The sequence below is a fragment of the Nothobranchius furzeri genome, chromosome 16 (assembly GCF_043380555.1).
Source record: "Nothobranchius furzeri strain GRZ-AD chromosome 16, NfurGRZ-RIMD1, whole genome shotgun sequence".
Classification (NCBI taxonomy): domain Eukaryota; kingdom Metazoa; phylum Chordata; class Actinopteri; order Cyprinodontiformes; family Nothobranchiidae; genus Nothobranchius; species Nothobranchius furzeri.
The window spans coordinates 61,491,796-61,517,548 of NC_091756.1; the positions used below are offsets into that span (position 1 = coordinate 61,491,796).

Genomic DNA, 25,753 nt, shown 5'->3' on the forward strand with positions numbered 1-25,753 from the left:
GGCCCGACGACAGGCTTCATCCCTGCGCCTACTTCTCCAGGAAGTTTTCCACCACCCAGCAGAAGTACGGCGTAGGGGATCGCGAGCTGCTGGCCATAAAGTGGGCATTGGAGGAATGGAGGCAGTGGCTTCTGGGCACCACTCAGCCGTTCACCATCTGGACGGACCACCAGAACCTGACCCACATCAGATCAGCCAAGCAGCTAAATCCTCGCCAGGCCCGCTGGGCCCTCTTCTTTGAGCCCTATGAATTCCATCTCGCCTACCGCCCAGGGACAAAGAACCAGAAGGCGGACGCCCTTTCCCGCCAGTTCACACATCCAACGCCCACGTCCGAGCCGGCACCTATCCTCCCCGAGCACCGTTTCTTGGCCCACCTGAGGTGGCCACTGGAGGAGGCTATCCAAAATGCCCTCCAAGACGATCCCGCGCCTCCAGAGACCCCCCGCGGGTCAGCTCTACGTCCCCACGGCCTGTCGCAGCGAGGCATTGTCCTGGGCCCACTCATCACGCCTGTCTGGCCACGCGGGCTTCTCACGGACTCTTAGGTTCCTCAAACGAGCTCTCTGGTGGCCACGTATGGAGAGAGATGTAAAGGACTATACGAGTGCCTGTGACGTCTGCGCCCGCTCCAAGACATCCAACCAGGCCTCGGTTGGTACCCTCAGACCTCTTCCAGTACCCAGCCGCCCCTGGTCCCATGTGGGGTTGGACTTCGTCACAGGGCTCCCACCAGTCAACGACCTTAATACCATCATGACGGTCACTGACCGGTTTTCTAAGGCTGTTCACTTCATCGCCCTTTCGGGCCTCCCCTCGGCCCGACGCACAGCTGAGTTGTTCTTGGAGAATGTGGTGCGTCTCCATGGATTTCCTGTCGACGTGGTCTCGGACCGTGGTCCCCAGTTCACGGCCCGGTTCTGGAGGGCTTTTTGTCATCTGTTGGGAGCATCAGTCAGCTTATCTTCAGGCTATCACCCACAGACCAATGGCCAAACGGAGCGGGCAAACCAACAACTGGGTCGGTACCTCCGCTGCTTTGTCTCGGCCCAACCCTCGCAGTGGCCTAAGTACCTCCTCTGGGCTGAGTTATCCCACAATCTCCACACCTCCTCGGCCACTCTGATGTCCCCGTTCGAAGTCTGCTATGGCTACCAGCCCCCGGTCTTTGCCCACCAGGAACCCGAAGTTGCGGTGCCGGCCGCTCAATCCCTGGTGAGGCGCTGCAGGAACGCCTGGATAAAGGCGCGGGCCTCCATAACCCGAGCTAACGCCCGTTACTCTCACCAACACCTCCGCCGACACCGTCCTGGTCCCTCATATGCTCCAGGGGATAAGGTCTGGGTGTCCACGGCAGACCTCCGTGTCCGTGCCTGGTCCAGGAAGCTCGCTCCCCGGTTCCTTGGGCCTTACCCCGTGCAAAGGGTCATCAACCCGGTCACGTACTGGCTGCGGCTGCCTGCGAGTCTCCGCATCCATCCCACCTTCCATACCTCCCGGCTCAAGCCCTACGTGGAATCCTTCCTCCTTCCGCCTCCGGCTCCGGCGCCTCCGCCTGCCCGCTTCCTCGACGGTGAGCCCATCTACACCGTCCGGCGCATCCTGGACGCTCGCCGCAGGGGACGGGGCTGGCAGTATCTGGTCGATTGGGCGGACTACGGCCCTGAGGAACGCTCCTGGGAGCCGGCCCGCTCCATCTTGGACCCTGCCCTTGTCTCTGACTTCTGGGACCGCCGAGGTCGCCCTGGGACTTCTGGAGCCGTCCCTGGACCGGGGGGTCCTGTCGGAACCCAAGCCCCCAGACCGGCCTCTCCCAGTTAACCGGCCTCCATCTTGGACCACATTTCCCCGCATGCTCCTCGCGGGAACTCCCGGCATTCTCCCAGTCACACCCAAGCCTATATATGGAAGACGCCGCACCGGCTCTTCACTCAGTCATCGTTTCATTGAAACCCCTGATCAGAGTTCTCTACCGAATAATCCAGATATCAAACATCTTTACAAAGCTCAACTCCCGTACCCAGTCGACCATCGTGACAATACGGTGGCTGGTAAGGATCATCGCGCCTACACCGCAGCCACGGTAAACCACCGAGATAATATAGTTTTTTAAAAAACAAGACGGTTATTATTATTGTGAACTTTTTTACCGGGGTTTACCGCTACACCAGTTACCGTGACAACCCTAGACCTGACACACTTTCAGATATTCTCATGGTGCAGCTGTGTTCTCCAGAGATCAAGGACTATGACCCAAATGAGGCTGTAATGCTTTGGCACAACGACGGTGTCAGAAGCAGGAGGCCAGACTTCATGGACAGAAAACAAGGAGTCTGACTAGATTTCAATGAAAGAGTTCATAAAAACATCTCTAAAAATAAATAAATAGTAAAAATGACAAAAGAGTTGTTTTTCTTAGTAATTGATGTTTTAATTATTTTGTCACTCTGTTTGGAATCAACATAATATAGAATTACATGCTTTAGGTAGATCTAAATCATTTAGCATTTTGGCCAGTAGATTTTCATCATCTACCAGCCAACTTGGCCGGTGAGTAAAAAATTTAATTTTGGACCCTGGTTCAGGCTTAATTTCATGTCACTAGCATGTGACAGATGGTACAGGTTTGCGCCATGGACCTGAGGAGCGGAGAAAGGTGACATGTAGCATCCATATTTACTTCTGACTTCCTGTGTCCTGTGAGTGACGGCGCTTCTTCAGCACACGCTGTTCACCTCAAAGCTTGGTTTATGCTTGACGCATGTATGAAGATGAGACGCATGGATGGAACGTGTACCGTTTACAGTTCCTCCCTACCTTCTGCGGCTTGTCCCCACTCTGAGCCAATAGGGTCAGTCCTAAAAGTTCAGTCCTTGTCGCATAAAAAGAAAACTTGAACTGTTTACACATTTTATTTAGTTAATAACAAGCCTCTAGTAGTGAAAAGTACGCTTTTGAAGCTAGTTTTTTCTGAGCCACGTTAGAGATAATATCGTCTTTTAAAGTCTAACGAATCAGCGTGGGCTTCCTGGTGTTTGATTTGCTGTGAGGAGTGTATTTTTGTTAGTTCTGCTCCTAACTACGGTGATGATGGGATGTTCCCCTCCTACTGATGGAATGCTGGTGTCCAGCCAGGTAGAAAAAAAATAACAGCAAATAGAAATTTAGTTTAAGGGGCTGAGTAATGTCTCTCTGCACATCCCCCAATGGGGCGTGGGCTCTCTGGAACCGATGATTAATGGCCCCACCACACACTCTCCTCTACACCAGAGAGGGGTGTGGTTACATGTTTGGCACGCCAGCAACTCAGGGAGCATCCATGTGGGGCTGAGATCTCGCTGTCATGGCGACTTGCCAGCCGCAAAACCACCGCTGTTATTACCAAGTCAAGACTCTGCTTTGATTAAAAGCTGCGGTGGTACAAACCCACCCCCATGTGACCCAGTCTGCTTCCACCCAGCTCAAGGTGTGCCGCTTTCTTCATTTATCAGAACGTAGCTCACTGCTCCTGCCCCAGGGGACTTATTTGTGTTGTGCAGAGTTTATGTTTGAGCTGAAATTCCTTCTTACTCTGGACTTTTTACTTTCCTGGTTGCTGCAGGGCAACCGTTTAACACGGCACCTGCCTGTTGTACAGAGGTCCCTGCTCTCATCTATCAGAACCGTGCCTTCTCCAGGTAAAGGTGGGGGTTGGAGCAAGAGAGGAAGGAGGTAGAATAACGTGAAGGAATGTAGCAGGAGGAGTGACTGGAGAAAGCCTGTATTCTACCCCAAACAGCTGATTTAACACCGAGATAAGGCTCTGATCAGCTGTGCGTGGACAGACCCAGGTCCTCGTCTGTCACAGGTGGACTGGCTCCATTCACACAAGGCATTTCTGAGGGCTAATTACTTGTTTGTGTAAGGTTTCATCCTTTTTCACCACACCACACCTCTAACGTCCCCCCACCCCTCCTGCAACGTTTAAATCTAACTGTCTTCAGTAACAAATCAGGATAATTTGCTTGTGATTTTGCTCTTTCTGTTTTACTCAGCTTGACCTGAAAGAGCGTTTTCCAACCAGATCCGCCCTCTGCTGCTTATTTAGTTATACACACAAACTTAAGGCACATTTATTTATTCCTGCTGGTTTTATTGTTTCCAAAACATCCAGAAGCACAACTTCGAGATTTATCTGAATCTAAAAAAAGTTAATGAATGAAAGAATAACACAATCTCCAAAGGCTGCACCGGTTTGCCTCTGGCTTGAAGCCAGGCTGTTGTTCACGGTCCAGAACCACAGACGGTAGTCGACTCCACCAGAACGTGTAGAACCTTTTTCTCAGACTTCATCCTCATCAATAATATTTAAAGAGAGCCTTTTCCAAACGGAAATTTTTATCTTTTAGATAATTCGATCGTTTCCTTTTTATGTTGAGACATAAGAATAATTTCTTTTTCTCTCTCTTTCTAACTCCTTTTGGATGATTGTGCAAGTTTAAAACCCCGCCTCTGCCTGTTGGTGGAGAGGTCTTTTACTTCTTACCTTTTGTTGTGCAGCTTTAATGCTGAAGGTACGTTTCTAGGTCTTTCTGGCACAGATTTGGGTTTTTCTCCTATTTTCCTCTTTGATCTTTGCTTTGATCTTTACATATTTAGGGTTAAACGTCTTCTTTACCTTCCTGTAGACAGATGTGGTCAGTTCTAAAGAGATTTATGGTAACAGCATTATAGGGATGCTATGCATTCCAGAAACGTGTGAATAACTATTCCAGTCTTAGGATAAACAACTCCTAGATAGGAACAGAGAATAAGACAACACCGAATGGGAAAATATTTGAATTTCCAGACTGCGAAAACTCAAATGTCTGTTTTCTAAATTATGAAAAGTAATAAAATCATAGGCTAAACATCTGAAACATGCTTTGCATGTAGCTTTTGTGTGAGATGGAAACTCATCAGTTCCAGCATGCATGGTCAACGTTGTGCAGCACCTAGCTTAGATTAAAATGTAAACAAGAAAAGTGCAGATCATTTTTGCAAATATGAACCATTTGCTACACGTGGAGTTAGTTCAGTTCAAAAGTTTTACTTTTATTTTAGAGTAAATGTTTAACTTAATTTTCCAGATAATCATCTGCATCGTTTGATGCTTTAGCTTCGTGATTTAGATCAGTGCTTATAAAGACCATTTATTTTATAAGTTATTTTTTCTCCCTGAATCACTAAGCTTTATGTTTTTATATTAAAGATATGTATTTTTTATTTTTTTAAAGATAATTCATTTGGACATTTCCCTTAAAATATGTTCACCTAGACAAGAAAAAGGACCCAAAAATGACAGAATTCCTGAAAATTTAAAAGGGAATTAAGCAGGAAACAGGAGTTTAAAGCTTTCTAATCATGTTTATGTTTTTATTTGAAAAGATTCTTTAAAAAAAAAACAATTTATTGGATTTTAGGAACTTCCACCCAAGTGACTCCCAGCTTCCTGTTAGCTGGCGTGCATCTGTCGGCGTGGACGGCAGCTTGCTGTGTTTTCAGGTGCACCGCTGCAGCTTGACACCTGATACCAAACTAATCTGAGTGACTTTAGGACGAGGCTCTTGAAAAGGAACAACTTTAGAAAAGCCTCTTTTGTCTGAGCCCCTGGATTTGCAGATCCCTGCTGCTGTCCAGTCTTACATAGTTCCTCTCTGCAGCATTAATGCAGTTATCAGAGATCTATTACTAAAACACGGCTCAGAAGGCATCCGTTGCTGTTTATGTTAATAGAACCCGAGCCTGAAGCCAGCGTCCCGCTGGGCCGAGACCGCTGACGACTGAACGGGGAAAACAGAGTAAAAATGCTCACATTTTCACTTGCAGTCAAACCGGACTGTAAGCTAGACACTTGTCAAAATAGCAAATGGTTTCCATCGTTTGCACAAACGCAACGTATCAAACGTATTCATGATTCCTGTGACACAAGAGTGAGACCCCTCGGACGGACTCGAGGAACACGAGAATCTCTGTGAATGATTCAAAAAACATTTTGGAAACGCTGATCTCCGTTTGTCCCCAACACCCACAACCCAACGAGACGCTTAAAATCCTCTAGTCAGACATGACTGGACTCAGTTCCAACCCAGGTGCGGAGTTTCTCATTGGTCAAACAAAAATGGTGTTACCGTTTCAGATTTGTTTGGGGTTAGTTCACGTTACTGCTGCTGAAGTAGAAACCAGCAGCGTGTTTATTTGCTGCTCATGAAAATATGTTTCACCACAGCAGTAACCTAGCACTGACTGCTCTGGCATAATTAGAGCTAGTTGTCTATTTTCAAAAGCTGCCTTGACCCTCTGCAGGGCCGCAGACGTTGGGGGGCCTTTGGATGGCGCTCTTTCAGGTGTTGATTAGCCTTTTGTTGCAGGCTGACCTGCAGCCTGCAGCCCTGAGGCGGGAACAGGGTGTGGCTGGTGATCAGAGACGATCATGCTTAGGTTTGCAGATGACTCTGACCACGGGGCGAGAGGTTCAGCAAAGTGATTTGTGGCCCGCTGACCCGTCTCTTGTGCTGTAGCTGGATAGAGGGCTCGAACAGAGAGCGGATATTCTTAAACAGAATGTCATCTTCAAAATCAATGTTGGTTTTTTTTATTTCCTCATCAAAAATGTTTATGATTGATAAATACGTTTAGGTTTGAGAAGAAAAATGTAATTTTCTCTCTCAAAGAATATAAATCAACACTTTGCTGCTTCAGGCTGAAATTGATCCGTTTTAGTGGACAAGCCGCCTTGTGAACTAGACCAAAGTCTTGCTTTGCAAACTGTAAATAATATATTTATTTAGTCTGGCTTGCCAGGCGGGACAAGACTTCATATTGGGGAGAAAATGCAGATGATTTGTTTTCATGAAGACAGTTTTTTGCCACAGATACGAGGGCGATACCATCTCAGCGCTGCCGCCATTTAAAAAGCATGTTTCCAAAACAGATCCACAACGCTCATCTCTGGTGGATCTGCAGGAGTCGTCGTTGTCTCTCTCTGCCTCCACGACAACAGGCTGCAGAGGAAAACTATTCTTATGCAAACTAACCAACCAGCTGTCAGTCTGCAGCCGCTGCTCCCGGGTCTCATATACAGGTTATTTTTTATTGTTTTACAATCATTCACAAACACCTATCAAATATAAATTTAGGTTGGGTTTTAATTTACTCTATTTTGTTTTGATCTGACCGGATTTAAATATTTTTTCTTGGATTATTTTATTGTTCTTTATTATCATCAAAATAAAAAGGGATGAAAATCAAGCGTGGATTATTTTTGTCCCACCAAACATACACGAATACATCTATTCCTCCAGAAACCTTTCCCTCCAAGCCTCTCTGCAGAGTCTCAAAGCTAGAGGAAAAGTGGCTCTGCTTTTTGGGGATAGGTGTGGATTTTGGGATTGGACAGGTAGCTCCTAGACTCCTCCCCTCTCCTCCAGGTATAAATGAACTTCCCATAGATTCCAATAGAAGCTTCTGCTTGTCCACTTTGCGTCTGCAGTCCGCATCACTCCTGTAGAGTGAGGAACAGAGATTTGTGGAATCCTGGAGCCAGTGGAGCAAACAGCAGCAGCTCTGCTCAACCTCAGCGCCAACATGTTGTACCTGGAGACGGGGACCACCACGTCCTACAGCGGGGTAAGAGCAGCGCCAGCGGGGCCCCACTCATTGCTCTCAGTTTGTCAGCTGGACTAATCGAAGCCCTCCGAAGCAAAAGGCCTTCTGTGGTTTTTTCATCATGCTTAAGTGAATAAAACCATAACAGCTGTTCATCCTTCTGGGGGTTTCTCCATTCGACACAAAGCGTCCTTCATTTAAAAAGAAACGAGGTGATGAACAGACTAACAGATTTCAGTCAGTGTCCGCAGCAGGATGGAGTGTAGGGAATGGTTCCAGTCCGTTTACTGTTACCTAGCTGAGTGTGTGTGTGTGTGTGTGTGTGTGTGTGTGTGTGTGTGTGTGTGTGTGTGTGTGTGTGTGTGTGTGTGTGTGTGTGTGTGTGTGTGTGTGACAGAGGGAGGAATGTAAACATCTGGAAGTCTGTTTGTGAAATGGCTGCTGTCTGGCTGGGTGTTGAGTCAGTCGACGGGATTTACTCCTGGTCTCATTCAACCCGTCCTAGATGGTGGGAATTCTTTCTTCTGAAAGATTTGGGAGTTTTATTTTTGTTCCGGTCGTGTTGTGGCAGAAAGACATTCTGACACATCCAACATTTGAAAATGCTTCCATGATGGGTTTTGTTTTGTAGATGTTCATGTCGACTCCGTTTTGCAGAGCTTCGTGACGGGCACGTTTTTAATTCAACAAAATGCTGAAATGTGGCTCTAGCTCTTTATTTCCTGAATGAATTCTCGTTAATCGTAGATTTTTTTTACTCTTTTGGTTTAGAAAAGCCATTCTTTAATCAAGAGAAAACCTACATTTGTTTCCAGATGTTGAGCCTCTGCTCTGTTAGACCCCCGCCGTGATCGCGCCACCCGGCTGTCGTGATTTACTTCCATCATCGGTTTATTTCTCTGTAGCGGGTAGATAGGGAGCGAGTGATGGATTCTTAGATTGCAGGTTGCAGATAGCAGGTGTGTCAGGTCCCTGTCTTTTAAGTTGGGTGGGGGGGTGGGCGGGGGGGTCTTTAAGTGGTGTTCACCTCAATACCTCCAGAGTGTGAGGTATCAGGTTGCCCTGTCCTCAGTCTGCAGGGAGCCGCTCCAGCCATTAGAATGGGACCAGCCAGGCGTTGCTGTTTAGTTCGGGGTCCTAATTGCTTTGATGGTATGTTGATGCAGATACAATCACCTGCTCTGCCCACCCCAGCAGGTATAAGGTGCAGATAGACCATCAGCCATCCCCGAGCCCCGTTGAGCCTTTAATGCCTCCCACCCCTGTGGTCACTCATCAGACCCCTGTCCCAGTGCTGGTGGAGCAGGGAGGTCCTGGAATGGGAGCTATTCCCCCCTCAGGCCAGGTCCTCTCGAGGTCCCGCTTCAGCGTTAGCACAATAAACGTAGCAGCAAGAAAGAATTGTTGGTTTAGATTTAAATTAAACCAAATAGTTCCCAAACGCAGCCACAGCTGCAGCTCACCGCTCCCCGCGAGGGTGGGTCAGATGCGCGGATGAATTTCACCACTGATGATGATGATGGCAAAAGGACTTTAACTTTAACTTTAATGAGGAGTTTGGTTGTGTTTGTTTGACGTTAAAGAAGAAAACTCCTGTCCTACCGCTGCTGGTGTTCAAAGAAACACACGACACCACCGCCCTGTATTTATAAAACACGGTTTGACTGAAGGAGCCGTTTGACTCGAGTCAGATCCACTTCAGTAACATGAGCTGCCTTATCAATACCTGCAGGACGCGGCACGGAGTGATTTAGCGTGTCAGTGTGTCCTACTAGATGCCAATGTGTCGGGCCTATCAGTGACTTCTAAATCAGTGCTGCCAAGTGTATTTCAAACGTTTCTGAAATGTGTTGTGGGTAATTCAGATTCCAACACTGGTGTGAACGGGCGATCGGCGTAAAGGTCAGAGGCTTGTTCCTGGTGACCCGAAAGCTTGGCTCGGCGGTGGTCGCGTACACGTAAAGGAGCGTCCAGGCCTCAAACGGGACAACACAAACTTTATTAAAGGCTCTTGGGTTGTCAGAGACGCTGATTTACTGTGCAGTACTCAGCAGCCTCACATCCCGGAGGCTTGAACGCAGCGTCGGTCCTCAGCAGAAGGAATTTTTAAGAGCTGCTTGAGTGGTTATTACATAGTTATTGTATTCTAGTGGAATAAGGCCTGATTAAAGGACGGGAAGACTTTTAGAGAATCTGATATTCGGCTTCCAGCTGATTAAACATTAAAACGTGATGAACTCAGGTGGTCTTTACCGACGTTTTCACCTTTGATCCTTCTGTCAGTCGGACGTTGGCATTATTTGGAAGCACGCCAGTCATTCCCCTTTTGTGTCCTTGCTTTTATCTACGTCTGGTCTCTGGCCAGCATCAAACCTGGCTTTAGAATGATAATTTGGCATTGATAATTAGTGCCTGTCACATCCCCCATGGCAGTAGCCTGCATCAGGTGCTGGGGGTGGCTGTGTCATCTCACCGGCTGAGTCCCGAGGGATTGTACCACAGTTCAAAGGAATTGCTGTGATATCATCATCAGTCACTCTCGCATACGGGAAAACTGTCCAGACAGGAAATTAAGACACCCTGGGAACTCCCAGCTTAATTTTATTCATCAGTTCTGGCTGTTAGAAGCAGATTAACAAATCAGGTTTTGTTGCTTCGTCAAAGCAAAGTTTGGCGCTGCTTGTTTGTTTTTCCTCCCTAAAAGTCCCTCCGACGGGGGCCCTCTGCCGCCCGCTGTGCTGAGACTTTCCAACACTTTTTGTGTTGTATGGAGAAGAACCACCCCCCCCCCCCCCCCACCTCCCCACCTCCTGAATCACCAGAGAGTGCTCGCCATTCACAAAATACTTGTCTCTAGACACCTGCACACCCAGTGTTGCTGTCCTGCAGAAAAGCTCCTGTAAGCTCAGGTGTCACTGATTCTGAAAAGCGACGCAGCTGAGACTTACACACACACACACACACGCACGCACACGCACACACACACACACGCACACACACACGCACACACACACTCAGATGTGTCTGTTTGACTGCACGGGTCTGTCTGTGCTTTTGCGTGGATCAGTGAGAGAGTAATAATACCACATCACGGATTCTCGAGTCATCACCTTTGCTATTGGTTGTGTAAAGGAGCTCTCTGGGTTTTTTGGTCACCTGGTGCACCACTAACACCTGGCAGCGTGGCGGGTGTGAGTCGGACAGCTGTGGTCAGTCGCGCTTGAAATAAACAAGAGGCCCCCGAGAGATTAATGACCATCGAAAGAGCAAGACATGGCACCTCATCCAGGAATGTGCCATTTATAAATGGAAAGGAATGGGGTGAATGGCAAGCAGAGCAAGCAGGAATGGCCTGGCTCAGCTCAAGATGTACTCTCCATCATGACTGAACGGAGATGATTGGGATCTGTACCAGCACCAGCTGGAAGATGGGTTAGGGATTGTAACAGAATAGACTTAATTATCTTTAAAACTGAATTGAGATGCATGGAAAGCTGTGCTTCGTTTCAGGACGCCACTTTCAGCAGCATGTTTGCTGTCAGGGAAGATTCCGGCTCTGTCTCCGAGTTTCCATCCCGTCTCATTCCTACAAATCAATGAAACGTGAAAACATTCCCCCTGCAATCACTTAACACATCCCTTTGTTCTCTTTGTTTTGTCTTCAGTCGCAGTACACAAACCTGGAGCTCCTGAATGGCATCGAGCAGAGTACGGGCTCGACCTCCACCAGCCCCTACAACAATGAGCACACTCAGAACAACGTGACAGCTCCATCACCCTACGCCCAGCCCAGCTCCACCTTCGACGCCCTTTCTCCATCACCTGCCATCCCATCCAACACCGATTATGCCGGACCACACACCTTTGATGTGTCCTTCCAGCAGTCCAGTACAGCAAAATCTGCCACCTGGACGGTAAGAACAGTCGAACTCTCAGGTGTTTTTATTCTAGAAGAAGAAAAATGTTACCTTTTGTTGTATAGTGACTAAAAAGCATATTTAATCTATTGCTGAGAGTTTGAACAACCAGGTAAGTTGGTGACCGTGTTGTTATAGACTCAAACCTGTTTCTTCCTTTGTTCTAAACATTCGGGTTTCTCAGTGTTTCTTTTTGTTTTTATCCAAGAAAAACGTAAAATTAACTTTTTCTCATTTCCGTTAAAACATGTGAGCAGCCATCTTCCACCTCTTGGATCTGAGATCCTCTCTAATGTGTGACCTGCCATAAAATGAGGCCGTTGTTGGTCAGGTTAGAGGTTAAAGGGACCTCTTTATGTTTGAACTCCTTATCTGACTGCGGATGCTCTAGGCAGATTCAGGCGTATGTTGAAGTCCTGCTTTGCACGATTGCATCTGGCAGGGAGGAATGTCACCTGAGATGTATAGATCATCGCCAAACCTCGGGCATTTATGGTGAGGTCGCTGACAGAAAGGGCAAGGGGGAGCCGTGGGGGGACCATCACTTACCTCACACACCGTCATTACAGAACATGTTCACTGCTTTAGCTCCAAAAGTAATCCTAGAGGATCAAAGTAACCCTATTAAATAAAAGTTACTTTGCTTTGTGGCAAAATTAACTTTATGTTCTACAATGGTGAGGAATGTTTGAGTCTATGTTTAAAGGAGCCAGATTTCTTTCTGAGTTTTCAGAATCATAACTTATAACTTCATCAGGGATGTTTCAGCCTTCCTACTTTATTTTTTTTAAGTAAAAGATTTCACTTTGGTTGACCAGAACGCTACACTGGATTAGAACAGGGGCGTGTCCAGGGGGTGGCCTGGGGTAGCACATGCCACCCTTGGAATCTAATTGGCCACCCCAGGTGCCACCACACTAATTTACCTTTAAATGGGCTCTTCATTGTCCACAAAAGGCTTGGGGGTGAAACAAAAAAAAGCATAACCATTGGTGCCACCCCATTTTAAAAGATCTGGACACGCCACTGGATTAGAAATGGGCCCTTGTATTCTTAATCTGTGTATTTCCACATCCAAGCAAGGATGGCTCATAAAAACTATGAAAGAGCAACGGCGCACATTTTAAACAGTCTGTTAAAAAGATAATTTCCTCCGTTTTTTTGTTCCATTTAAAACAAAGTTAACATCGTTTTTGCATCAAGCATCAACAGCAGAAATCTGACTGGGATTTCCATAAAAACCAGATCTGATACTAGACCCGAGTGATGTACCGTCACAGTTCTTCGTCTGCTGTTCACCAAGAGCTCAGCCCAAAGCTCTTGGAGGGTCATCACGTCAGGTCAAAGTTATCTTGACTATGTCGTTGTCGACATTTTCACAAACACAACCAAAAGATGTGGAAACGCTCCATCGGCAGACGGCTGATGACGCGGTGCAAAAAGCAACGACGCAAGTGTCTTTTGTTTTGGTTTTTATTAGCAAAGTCGGGTTTATTGTTATTGTTGTTATTGCTTATTTTTGTATTTCTGTAACTTGTTATGCCTAAACAAGATATAAGTTTGCTAATGACTGATCCGGAAAAATAAATAAATAATAATAAAACAACAAATGGAATCAAAGAAGCTTATTTAGAAAGCTGCCAGAAAAAGTTTTGGTAACATTTTACAATAAGGGTCCCTTTATTAATGCTACTTAGTGCATTATTAAGCATGAACAAACTATTCAATAAAGTATTAACTGCTTAATATTATCTAATGCATTACATAGAAGACCCCCCCCCCTACTTGTCCTAACCTTAAGGACACGTAATAGTTAACAATAATGATGATGTTAATAAATGCACCTTTTGTTTATTAATGTTTAATAATGCATTAATAAAGGGACCCTTATTGTAAAGTGTTACCAAAGTTGCATTTTTACTGGAGAATCCCTCAAACAAACAAACAAAAAGGAAACGAAGAAGCGCTAGCCTTCCTCCGTTCTGATCTGTTGGTCATGCTTTACCTGTTCCCCCACAACTCAGACACGTGTTTACTCGTGTTTGGTGGTTGAAAGAAGTAAACAAGTACAATCGTTAGTCCAGGTGCGGTGTTGTCCTGTTTAGCTGGATGTCACCGTGTGACATGCAGACAACCAACACAACCAGCTCCTCCGGCTCTGTGATTGGGTTGTGTGGTGCATCACTGCTCCACCTGTTTGGTTGTTTGTGCATAATGTGCACTCCTCTCTGCAGACACCGCAACAGTCCAACTAGTTTGGTCTATTTGTGCACTCCAGCAGACAACACGGCGCACAGAGGCTTAGCTCCGGTGTTTTAGACATCTTTCATTTGGGCTGATTTGATTGGAGGAATCTGCAGGGGGCAGCTGCCGCTGACAGAATAAGACTCGGGATGTGGCAGACACAAGTTGCATCATGGGCTTCCAGGTAATAATGACATAAAGGATCACCTGAACTGGTTTACAAACATGGCTGCTTGACTCATCGCCACCTCCCCCCCCCCCCCCACTTACTCGACGCACGGCGCTGTGCCTTCCAAGTAAACCTAGGGAGTGCTCACCGTACTCATTAGCCACTCCAACTGTGGGATTGTGACACTCGCCCATTTCCCACACTGCCTCGCTCATCCCTCTCATTTTCGCAGCCTAAAAACAAAAGTGCTTGTCTGATGCGCAACCATGAGGCGGCTGGGACTGCGGTTTGAGAGGCACGCCCCACGGCCTGCCTTACTACGCATCCCATCACACACACAGCGGGAAGCAGTCACAACACCTGATGTAAGCCCGGCTGGATGGGTCTGATTCACCCTTCCTCATCTGTGTCAGGGGCTGCTGAGACTTTTAATCCTAATTCCAAATTCTTGCTTTAAAATAACAGAAAATGAGAATAAATACACAAAACTGTGAAATAATGTTGATTTATTGTCAAAGTTAATAGCACAAAAATGATTTTACGATCTACAAATTTTTCTTTTTGAAGCATAAAATCAGAAAAAACACGAGGGCTCTAAACAAATCCCGTCCTGAACGTCATTCACCATCACGACTCTCCAGACTCAGTGGTGAACTTTTCCACGTGGAAGCACGGAAGCGGCCCCTTTCCTCCGCTCCGCTGCAGCCTGCCTTTTCTAAAGAGGAGCGATTACAGCGTGGGTTCTCATCTCAAAGGAGGCTTCCTCACGTGATCTCAGGAGATCTTTGGTAAAGCTCCCGTAATCTCAGCCCAATAGCTGAACTGGTGGACTGATGGACGGATGGCAGAAAGCCACTGAAGATGTCACCAGCACCGCTTTGCTCTGCTCACAGACCCGCTAATGCGCCCTTTTTGAAGGCCTGTGGGATCTTCCATGGGACTTAGTGGACTGTGTACTCTACTTTTGATGACTGTTCTTATGGAGACACACCTAATCCCTAACCCACACCTTAACCTCTTCCTGTCTAGGATGAGTGTGACACACACACACACACACACACACACACACACACACACACACACACACACACACACACACACACACACACATGCAACACGTCAACCTTTCCCAGAATGTCTCCCACACAGTTTCCTAGTTGGCACTCCTTCATTTTCATCCTTCAGTGACAGAACAGCATCAGGTCACATGAACACACACCCATGCTGAAGATGTTTTATCTTCTGTGCTAATGGGGTGTTGCGAACGAGGCAGCCATTGTCGGCCTCTGCTGTGGCTATTGTGAGGGTGAAGATCGGTTGTGTTTGCCGTCCGTATTAGCCGCCACCACCCAGAGGCAGAGCAGAGGAATGTCCCGGTCCGAGAGCGATCACTGGGACTCAGCAGAACTCGGGGGGGATTACAGTAATGGATTGAGGGCCTGTAGATAATACTTGTGTAAATACAGCGTGCCTCTTTTCTGAACCCTGTGCTCTTGCGGAGGGCTCTGTCTTTTTGAGAGATTTAAGCTTGATGGCTGCATCTCACATTGCGCCGGAGGAGGAGGAGGAGGAGAGCCTGTGAATGCTCAAAGAGAAGAAGTGTTCCAGCGAAAGGCGGCAAGACGCAGCTTGCCCCTGGAACATCTGCGGGCCCGTCCCACGCCTCACGAGATGGGGCTGAGACTTGTTTGTGTCAAGAAGCTTGTCACGACTCGCCCATCGCGGGGAAACGAGTCCTGGGAGCTGCAGAGGAGGAAAGGTGCTGGGGATTTTTTTTTCAAGGCAGAGTTGGAAAGTTTTTGTGGAGGTTATGGGATGTCTCCACGATCGTCATGGAAAAGCACATCCTCCTACAGTTTCCATTACACTACCGCGTTTTGCAGCCTGAATGTATTTTTCATGATTTTGAAAAAATTAAAAACAGTTTTAGATTCTTGTTTTGTCCACGCCAACATCTTCTAAATAAGACTCCATCTTTTATGTTCGTTTTATTGCCGTTTTTAGTCCTTTGGAGGTGGAAGCTGGTGAGCGGTGTGTCCTGCCTGCAGACTAGAGGACAGTGGCCATGTTGGCTTCATCACTAAGATGGTCAGGACAAGTACTGATGAAACTCATTCAGTCTAAATTAGAAGAAACAAATAATATCCCTCCCCTTTTACAAGCTAAACTTTAATTTTGTGTAATTAAATAAAAAGCAGGTTCTTTCCTCGTGTTTCATCTGAAAACAGGAGGGGGGGGGGGGGAAACCTTTGGATTATAGTTGAATTAAACAGGTTTGGGAGACGCTCCAGGCATGACGTGACTTGTCAGGTATGAAGAAGACAGGACCAGAGGCGCCAAACAGTGCTTGTTTAAGGCCTGATGTTTGTCAGGACTTGACTTCTGCATGCGCCCGCAGCGCCTGTCAGAGAGAAAGGAAGGCTACAGCTGTGGGCCTGCCTCGACCTGCGCTGCTGAGGAAGTGGCTTTTTAATGGAGTATTCCTCCAAGTGCATGCTCCTGATGTCTGTCCACATCTGTGGAGCGGCGTGGACACACGATGACACAACTTCACAAACTTTGCTGTTGTTGGATCAGTGTTCTGGTGCACGAAAACATCCACGTTACGATCGTGTTTCCCGTTCCCGCTGCCCCGTGCACTAACATCCTCTCACGTGCAACTCTTGCAAACACAAGATTTCTTTTAGATGGTTGTGATTAAGCAGCCCTGCGTTGCGCCCCGTGCGTTCCTCGGCTGTGTAATTCACATTGTGACCAATGAAAGGCTCATAATTACATGTTAACACCTGAGCGCCGCACCCAAGGTGAGCCGCTGAATCCCATCAGTCAACCGGCCGTCCTCCACCCTGAACGCTGTCAGCTCCCAGCAGCAGCAGCTCTAGCTGCTCATAGCGGTGTGCTCAAAGTGTGTAGCCCGAGGGCTGGGAGGGTTCTCAGTGTGTGTGTGTGTGTGTGTGTGTGTGTGTGTGTGTGTGTGTGTGTGTGTGTGTGTGTGTGTGTGTGTGTGTGTGTGTGTGTGTAGGATATCATCTAAACAAACTTTGTTTTTTCTGCCTCTCTGATTAGATCTTTGTGCTGCTTCTGCCTTCAGCTCCACGTCCAGCGCTGCGATTACTCCCAACACCACAAACTGACCCTCTGAAGCAGCACCTCTCTTTTTCTGTTCACCTCCTAATCCTCTGCTTTCTTTTTCTCTTTCGTTTGTTCCCCCCGTCTCTGCTCGGCTTCTCCAGCTCATTTAGCTGATTGACACAGGCGTACGGGGAGTATCGGGTTAGGAGCAAAGAGACAAGCACCACCATTTGTCTTCACTGCTTTTTTTTAAGGAACCTTTGGAAAGGAGCTTTGATTTGAGGGAAGGATCAGTTCAGCGGCGCTGTTGACGTACGTGTGACGGAGCTGAAACCTACCAAGTATCTGGTTAAATAGACTTTAAAAAGAGGCCCGCTGTGTTTTTCATGAGTTTGAGCATTCCTCTTCATTCTAACTCGCACTGAGAGAGTTTCCACCGCGCAGTTCGGTTACGTTTGTTGAAGAGAAGGTTCAGTTCACCAGAATGTTCAGCGGAGACGAGAAATCGCTGTTTTGGGTTTGTCCTGGAGAGGCGTCTCAGACGCCCGTGCCAAGTTTGCGTAACTTTAAAGTCAACACATCCAGGCACTGGGAAGAGCTCCCCTATTCATTGGAAGCGCTCTTAACAGAGGTGGAATTTTATGTTTCATTATTATCAAACACAGCCGCCAGCATTTTCCCTTCTTTAACTCTGGTTTTATTCCACTTGTTGTTTTCATCACAGAGGTGAAGCTGACAGGTAGATTCCCCCTCCCTCTCCAGCCTGGGCCTCCTGCACACAGAGGATTTAAAGCTCTGCTTGCACGGCGCTGATTTGAATGCTTTGTTTACACAGTTGGGTCATGCCTATTAGCAACAATTCAGTCTTTCTGATGGCTTACTGCTTATCAATCCCAACAGTGCCGGGGATCAAGGCTCGTCCATTATTTATGACTCCTGGCTTGCACACCTGAGTGCGTGCCAGCCCGCGTGAGCAACCATCACACTTTGGCATCAGTCAGGGACAGATCCTGAGATTAGTCTCGCTCTCAGACCTGCGAGTGACTCATTTTCATCCAAGTGGGTAAAATGGGCAGCTGGACCTCGTCAGCCACTTCAGAGGCCCTGCTCTGTAAGACGAGTGCCATCAGATGTTCTCAGCAGACTACTCCCCTCCTGTAGATGAAAGCAGGCCTGGTTTAAAGGCTCCTGGAGGGGTCCGTTTTATGGCGCTCCTCGGAAGTCCCAAAGGCTCTCCATGAGACGTCTTTAAGGTCTCCAATTGTTTATTTGGGTCATAATTACAGCGTTGCGTTGAAGCCCTATTTGCTCCAGGGAAATCAGAAGTGTTCAGCAGGTTTTAGCGACTGGTGACAGCTCCATTCAACCCAAAGAGCCGTTCACTAACAGTTTCACTTTGTTACGGGCGATGTTTAAACGTCCTCTTGTGTTTTTCTCCACCTCTCTTCACGCTCCAGTACTCCACAGACCTGAAGAAGTTGTACTGCCAAATTGCGAAGACCTGTCCCATTCAGATCAAAGTGCTGACCCCCCCTCCGCAGGGCGCCGTTATCAGGGCCATGCCTGTGTACAAGAAAGCTGAGCATGTGACCGAAGTGGTGAAGCGCTGCCCCAACCACGAGCTCAGCCGCGAGTTCAACGACGGTCAGTCTCAAATCGCCACTCACTTCACTGGTCATTGTTCTCTGTCAGCGTTTGATGATGAATCTGCTGTCGCTTCCAGGTCAGATAGCACCGCCGAGTCATCTGATCCGCGTGGAGGGGAACAGCCACGCCCAGTATGTGGAGGACTCCATCACTGGAAGACAGAGCGTGTTAGTTCCATACGAGCCTCCCCAGGTGAGCTGTCCGTCAGCATCCTGAAACGGGTCCAGCTGAACGGCCCGTCAGCAACACCTCAGCACCTCTGACAGCCCGGCCTCTTGTTTCCAGCTGCTCTGCTCCGACACAGCAGCTGCTGACCCCTAAAGTCACGCACCGTTCCTGCCACTCAGAGCGTTGCAACCACTGGCGCCTCAGTTCACAAGCTTGTAGCTGCAGTGGTGATTAAAGAAATCCAAAATAAAATAACACACTAGACCATGGACGTAATTTTCACTTTAGAAGTGGGGGGGGACCCGGGGGGGGGGGGGGGGTGTATCTTTACAGTATGCTCTAATGGGAAACAGGCTTCAACACAAACAGTTGTTTTCTGCTTGGTCCTAGAGCTCAACCAGTGTCAGTTTAATATAGCGTAATATTGTTTTTGGATGGTAAAAAGTGCAGGGGTCAATACTTGACTTTGGAAAAAGTGAGGGGGACATGTCCCCCCTGTCCCCCCCACCCCCCCACCCCCCCACCCCACCCAAAAAAATTACGTCCATGCACTAGAAACAATGAGAAAATAGCTGCAGATAGAAAACATGCAAATTTTCAATCAGAGTCTCATTTGCGATGAGTGTTTACGCAGGGAACACTGGCTGTAGCCGTTAAGAGACCGGTTAGATTTTTATGTTATTTTAGTTGATTTGAGGTGCATTTTTTCATTTAGCTGCCACTAGAGGGCGGTGTGATTTAGTCAGTTCCTTTCATCTTCGGCTCTTGTGGTCTTCTGTCTAGTTTTTATACTTTCAATGTCATTCGTCATCCACGTAGATGCACCGTGGACTGGCACTGCCTATTGGAGCTGCCGTGGTGGCTGTCGGCCATCTTGGATGTTTCTCCATTCACCCCCAGCATTTATTACTGAGGAGGGCGTTTACTGAACTAAAATAAAACATATTTACTATGCTTTTTCACAAGATCGGACACATGGTATATGGCATGATAGTTAAATATAGATACAATTAAATAAAAAATTTAAACTAATGGAATAAATAAAATCCCAACAGGTAGGCTAGGAAAGTGAATAGTAATTCCATGTGATCTGTTTTCAGTTGTAGGTCGGTTGTTACAACAATAAGCTGCACAAACAACGGGGTCATGGTTGTCCATGCACCCTGTGTTAACTCCAGGTGGGTTTGGAGAATGAGTAACCCATCTAATATGGCGGCAATGCTGTTACTGTGCCCAATGGCGCCACTACGTTTTCATGTCTATACTTGCAACGATACCTTAATGATAAATTAGATGCAGAAACAACCAAATATTATGAAGGGTAAAAAGACACTGCTGGCTCCTTAGATATAAAATAAAGGCAACGGTTCAGTCTCACTGGCGTAACAGCAAAGAGACAAACACGTTTAGCTAGCTGAGTAAATTGATGACTACCTGTTTATCACTGGAATGTGATTAGAGATTAGAAACCTCAACAACAAATCAGATTAAGTGAATGGTGTTTTAGAAAATTAGAGAAAATTTGTAATAGAAATGTTATAAAATGTCACAAAACAGTTTTGAAGTGATCGGGGATCGTCGTGGAAAACCTTTTGTTGTAATCTGGTCAGAAAGTTCTGGCTTCCAGCCCTTCGTGAAGTTCTGACTCGTGGAAATCTCACAGGAACGGTTAGATGAGCTACAGCTCTGTGACCATGTGAAGAGAAAATCTTCTGTGGAGTCTAACCGGTTTAAAATCGCCGTAACTCAGTCGAGGAAACGAGGAACCCTCATAAACGTTTCAGGAACTCCTTTGAGGACGCCGTTTGCATTTTCGTCTCCAGCAGAGAGAAACTGGCTTTGGGCTAAAACTGAAACCAGCTGAAGTGGTTTTGTGTTTGGTGTGAGTCCGTTTAGCTCCTCACCGTCAGTGTTCTCCTCCTCCTCCTCCTCCTCAGGTGGGGACAGAGTTCACAACCATTTTATATAACTTCATGTGCAACTCCAGCTGCGTGGGTGGGATGAACAGACGCCCCATTCTCATCATTGTCACTCTGGAAACGAGAGAGTAAGAAGATCTGTTTCATCACCGTCTCAGAGTGTGTGAGTCTCGGTTTCTAACAAGTCCTGTGTCCCTCTGCCGGCCCAGTGGACAGGTTTTAGGCCGCCGTTGCTTTGAAGCCAGGATCTGTGCCTGCCCAGGACGAGACCGGAAGGCAGATGAGGACAGCATCCGCAAGCAGCACGTAACGGACGCCACAAAGAGCAGTGAGGGTACGTACTGCTGGGCCGCAGCTTCAACCAGCTCACTCTTTAGTGATCAGGGACAGTTCCCACCCCCCTCCTGCTCCGGCTCAGGCTGACTCCTCAACACATGGGCAGCTTCACTCATTCTCCTTCTCCTCCTCTTTCCAGCCCTCCGCCAAGTTTCCCACGGCATACAGGTGTCCACCTTCAAGAGGAAAAGATCCACAGATGAGGAAGTGTTTTGCTTGGCTGTAAGTGTTGTCGTCTGTTCGTTGTTGGCCTGAAATCGTTGTTCTGTTGGTCTGATCACTGTTCAACTCTGTGCCCCTCGTAGATCAAAGGCCGTGAAATTTATGACATTTTGGTGAAAATCAAGGAGTCCCTGGAGCTGATGCAGTTCCTGCCCCAGCACACAATAGAGTCGTACCGACAGCAGCAGCAGAACCTCCTCCAGAAACAGTAAGTAGAAGAATCAGTCGAGCTGTTTGGGTTTGTTTTCAGGAACAATCCAGATTCAGGATCATCAGTGTCGCTAATGCTGGCGTGCAGTGACGGCCAGCTGATTTCACACCCCTGAGCCCATGCAGGAAAAGGAGTAGCGCTGATAAATCTGTGTGTGGCACTTCCCGACTGTGTTTATCTAGAAAAGCTGACTGAACAGTCTAACCTGGGAATAACTCATCTCCAGTAAAATTACCCAGAGTTTGCTGAATGCCGGCAGCTGTAGAGGGCGAGTCTGGCACGGAGCACGGCTGTTCCCTTTTTTCTGTCGCGGGATGAGAGCCAAGGCTTATGAAACGTGACAAGTGTACCTGGCTGGAGGAGCCTCCAGAGGCTTCAGTGGTAATGCCTTTGGCTGCTCGGCCAGGTTTGCACAACAGCAGAGAACCAAGTCTGCCTCCGCTCCTTTGTCTGTTGGTCCCAACATAATTAAGAGTCTCAGAGACACATTTACACACATTTCCCCTCCCTCCTATTTCACATGAACCCATGGAAACCGGGAGACGTCCTGTGATGTAATTACTGCTTGTGTGTCACTGAGGCTGCAGTGGCGTGTCCAGATCTTTTAAAATGGGGTGGCCCAGGTGAGGCACAACTTTGTGCATGGGAGGCACCAATGGTTATGCTTTTTTGTTTTACCCTCAAGCCTTTTGTAGACAATGAAAAGCCTATTTAAAGGTAAATTAGTGTGGTGGCACTTGGGGTGGCCAGTCAGATTCCAAGGGTGGCATGTGCTACCCCAGGCCACTCCCTGGACACGCCCCTGAGAGGCTGACAGCCTCGCTGTTTACGTTTGATTTGCTGCCCGACACACTCAACCAGTATGAATTCAGGGAACAGACACTTAACAGCCGGTTCCCAAGAGGCTTTTTTCAGTTTGTTTAGTGAGTTTACGTCTTTGGTGGCGAGAACACAGAAGGAGACTTCTTTTTAACTTTTATGTTGTTTTCTTGTTAGTTAAACTCCTGAGTTTCCCTCAGAGAGTTTAAATAAACAGTTTCAGACCTTTTCTGTGTGTGTGTGTGTGTGTGTGTGTGTGTGTGTGTGTGTGTGTGTGTGTGTGTGTGTGTGTGTGTGTGTGTGTGTGTGTGTTCAAACCGGACCAACCGCTGCGTGGTCTGTGGGTGTATGCTGCCACCTGCTGGTCACCCTTCTCAAGGCCTCTCCAGAGCCTCTCCTGTCTCCCTCTGTGCCACTGAGCCTTATTTCTGCTCTCTGTCTCTTGTTTCTGGTTCCTCCTGCAGCCTGATAAACCCCCGTGTGGATAGCCAGGTCCTGGAGCCTTCAGGAGAGCCGAGGTGGCACTGCAGCTCCTCCTGAAACCTCCACATTCCGACTCCTCCTCTCATGGACCTCCTCTCTGTCTAGTTTCTGTCTACATTGTTCTGCTCTGCTTCCTCCTCGCTGTCCTGGGTTTCCGCTCTGAGGACACGAACTCTTGTCTGTTGCTGCTGATGAACTCCTGGACGCCCCCTCCTCCGTTAACCGAGACCGTGTTTTATGAAGCCACCTGTAGGCAGATGTTTCTTTGGCATGCTGTTTGTGAACTGCTTACATCTCGTGCAGGAACCAAGCCTGTTGTTTTTTTAATCACACTTGACTTTTAGAGATGACTGAAGAGAATGTGTGGTGCACTGAGAGCTGGACTCAAATGTTTTTGTGGGTTTTGGAGGACAGAGACGTTCTAATTCAGAAGACTGTTTGCCTAGTGCTGGTCATGTTTTCTAAAGTCACTGCGGGACAGTTTGTGTGTTCATGTTATTGAATAAAATCCCCTTTAACGGAGCGTGAGGCGTGTGCTTTGTGGCATGCAGATGTGACCACTCTGTTTGAAACAGATCCTTTGATTTTACCGCCTCCTGCACTTTTTTGACTTGATAAACTATTACAATAATCCTAATATAATAAAATATTTTCATTGCATTAAGTTTGTTTGATTATTTTTTCCTTATTTGGGGTGATATTCTGTGTTGTAGAAGGGATGATTTCTTAACGGATGTTGTTAACAGCCTGTCACCTCCTCTCTCCCGACCCCAGACCTTCAATGCCGCCTCAGCCCTCCTTCGGATCCAGCTCCCCTACACACGGAAAAGTCAACAAGTTGCCGTCAGTGAGCCAGCTCATCAACCCCCAGCGCAACACTCTAACCCCATCCAGCATGTCCGGAGGCCTTACTGACAGTAAGTGTGCTGAAATTGTCCTGTCTGTCTAAGGACACACACCTCAGAACCCACAACAGCCGTCCCTTCCAGGCTTTTAGTACAGGACAGCGTGTCCCCACACATCCCCACCCCCCACCCCAAAAAACAGTAGCAGACAGCTTCAGATCCTCCTTGAGGACCTGGTTTGATGCATGACGATGAAATTAGCTTCTGCAGGCCCCCTCTCACGTTACAGTTGACACTACATAGCCTCTAAACACCGGCGTGGTGAGACAAGGCTCACTGTAGCTCCCTTTGTCTCTGCAGTGACTCCTATGATGGGCTCCCACCTCCCCATGAACGCTGACATGAGTTCACTGAGCCCCACTCACGCACTGCAACCACAGCTCCCCCTGGTGCCCTCCTCCCACTGTACCCCCCCTCCTCCATACCCCATGGACAGCAGCATCTCCAGGTACCTCAGCAACGCAGACCTCCTCACACCCAGAGCGTGATTAGCGTTACAGTCACCAGGAGTTTACACTAAACACATTATAAACTGTTACTGGTCCAAACAGAGGATAACAGTTATACAGGGATTATAAAGTTCTACAGCATCACACTTTATTTCCCATTTCCAAGACTTTTGACCGTCTTTTTTGTTACCAATTAACTCCCATAATACTTTACAAGTTTGTGATTTTTTTATTTTTTTTATTTTTTTTACTCCTTGTGTACTTGATCACATAAAACAAACTACCCAACCTTTAATTGTTGGAGAACAATTAATAAAATTGTGATTTTAACTTGGAATTACAAACATTTAGAATTTTACTAAATGATTCACCTCTGTGTAAATGTTATAATTATCGTGTTACCTGTTGTAGATGGCTTACTGAACAGCCTCTGCTTTGAGAAACAGAGTTTATGTCCTTCAGACTGATGAGCTAACAGCTAGTAAGATACCAGTGAACCACTGCCATTAAAAGCTCCAGACTTTAAGACAACATAAACCACCGGCAGATTAACATCACAGGCTATTTAGAAATATTAACCTCAGCTGCAACAACAGTTAGTACTTCTGGTGCATGCTGGGCCACGTCTAGCAGGAATTTCTTAAGGTTGGTTTATGCTTGATGCGTCCGCGAGGTCCGCACGGCTCCGCGCGGAAAATTTGCGTCATTTTGCGTCATTTTAACAACCACGCCCCTCCACCGCGTCTCCGCACGGCCCAAGATTTCCGCAACGCGCACCTTGGAAAATTTCTAACCACGCGGACGGTCGGACGCGGAAAAACATGGCGGACCGGCACGGCAGAGGTTCGTAAACACAGACATTTGTATGATTCAGCTCTCAGAGATCACCGTGATCAACATGTTGTTAATAAATATTGGAGAGAAATAGCTCGCACTGTCGGAAAATACGAGAACGCTGTTAAAAATGCTGAAATACCATGTTGTAAACAGTGATTTCTACTTCTACTATGGTGTAGTGTTGGATGCATGCTGTAGAGCTCCATGCTGCCCCCTACAGTTTGGGAGAATATTGGCTCACCGCAGAGACGAGCCGCACAAACCATAAACGCTGCGAGTTGTGAAGCTCGTTCCAGCCGCGAGTCGCATCACCGCGCGGAAAGTGAATGCGTCAAGCATAAACCAAGCTTTACACAGTTCTTACGAGCGCTTGAAATACTTGAACTTTAATGTAGAATTTTTAAGGTTTAAAAATGCTTAAATTTGTAATAAAAAACTTAAAAGTAACTAAAATTGGTTATTAAAAAACAAGGAAGTTAAAGGTGTGGAACACTTGTTAAATCATTACATTTACAGCGGTCTCTAGCAGGAATGATCCATCCATCCATTTTCGTCCACTTATCTGGGGCTGAGTCGCTGGGGCAGCAGCCCAAGCAGAGTTCTTGCCACGTTGTGGAGTTGCTAATGCTAACGGTTAGCTTCTACTAGCCGAGACGTTCTCTGCCGTTTCCTTGATGCTAAAACAACAGCCTTCCCCGTTGAGAGATAGGATGGGTGAGTCCATGAATG

General features: G+C 47.2%; 1 protein-coding gene across 5 annotated transcripts in view; it reads left to right on the forward strand.

Annotated features, from left to right (window-relative positions):
- tp63 (tumor protein p63) overlaps positions 1–25,753 on the forward strand; it is a 53,605-nt gene that overhangs the window by 24,045 nt on the left and 3,807 nt on the right. For 2 of the 5 annotated variants that reach the window (XM_054734587.2, XM_015976757.3), the window contains exons 4-12: positions 11,292–11,540; positions 18,486–18,672; positions 18,752–18,867; positions 20,781–20,890; positions 20,972–21,096; positions 21,238–21,320; positions 21,404–21,528; positions 23,608–23,750; positions 24,039–24,186. In XM_054734587.2, the coding sequence (XP_054590562.1) occupies positions 11,292–11,540; positions 18,486–18,672; positions 18,752–18,867; positions 20,781–20,890; positions 20,972–21,096; positions 21,238–21,320; positions 21,404–21,528; positions 23,608–23,750; positions 24,039–24,186 (1,286 nt within the window). Of the gene's footprint in view, positions 1–6,533; positions 7,648–11,291; positions 11,541–18,485; positions 18,673–18,751; positions 18,868–20,780; positions 20,891–20,971; positions 21,097–21,237; positions 21,321–21,403; positions 21,529–23,607; positions 23,751–24,038; positions 24,187–25,753 lie in introns of those variants that run through there. The other 3 variants (XM_054734589.2, XM_054734588.2, XM_015976758.3) reach the window with 2 other exon arrangements.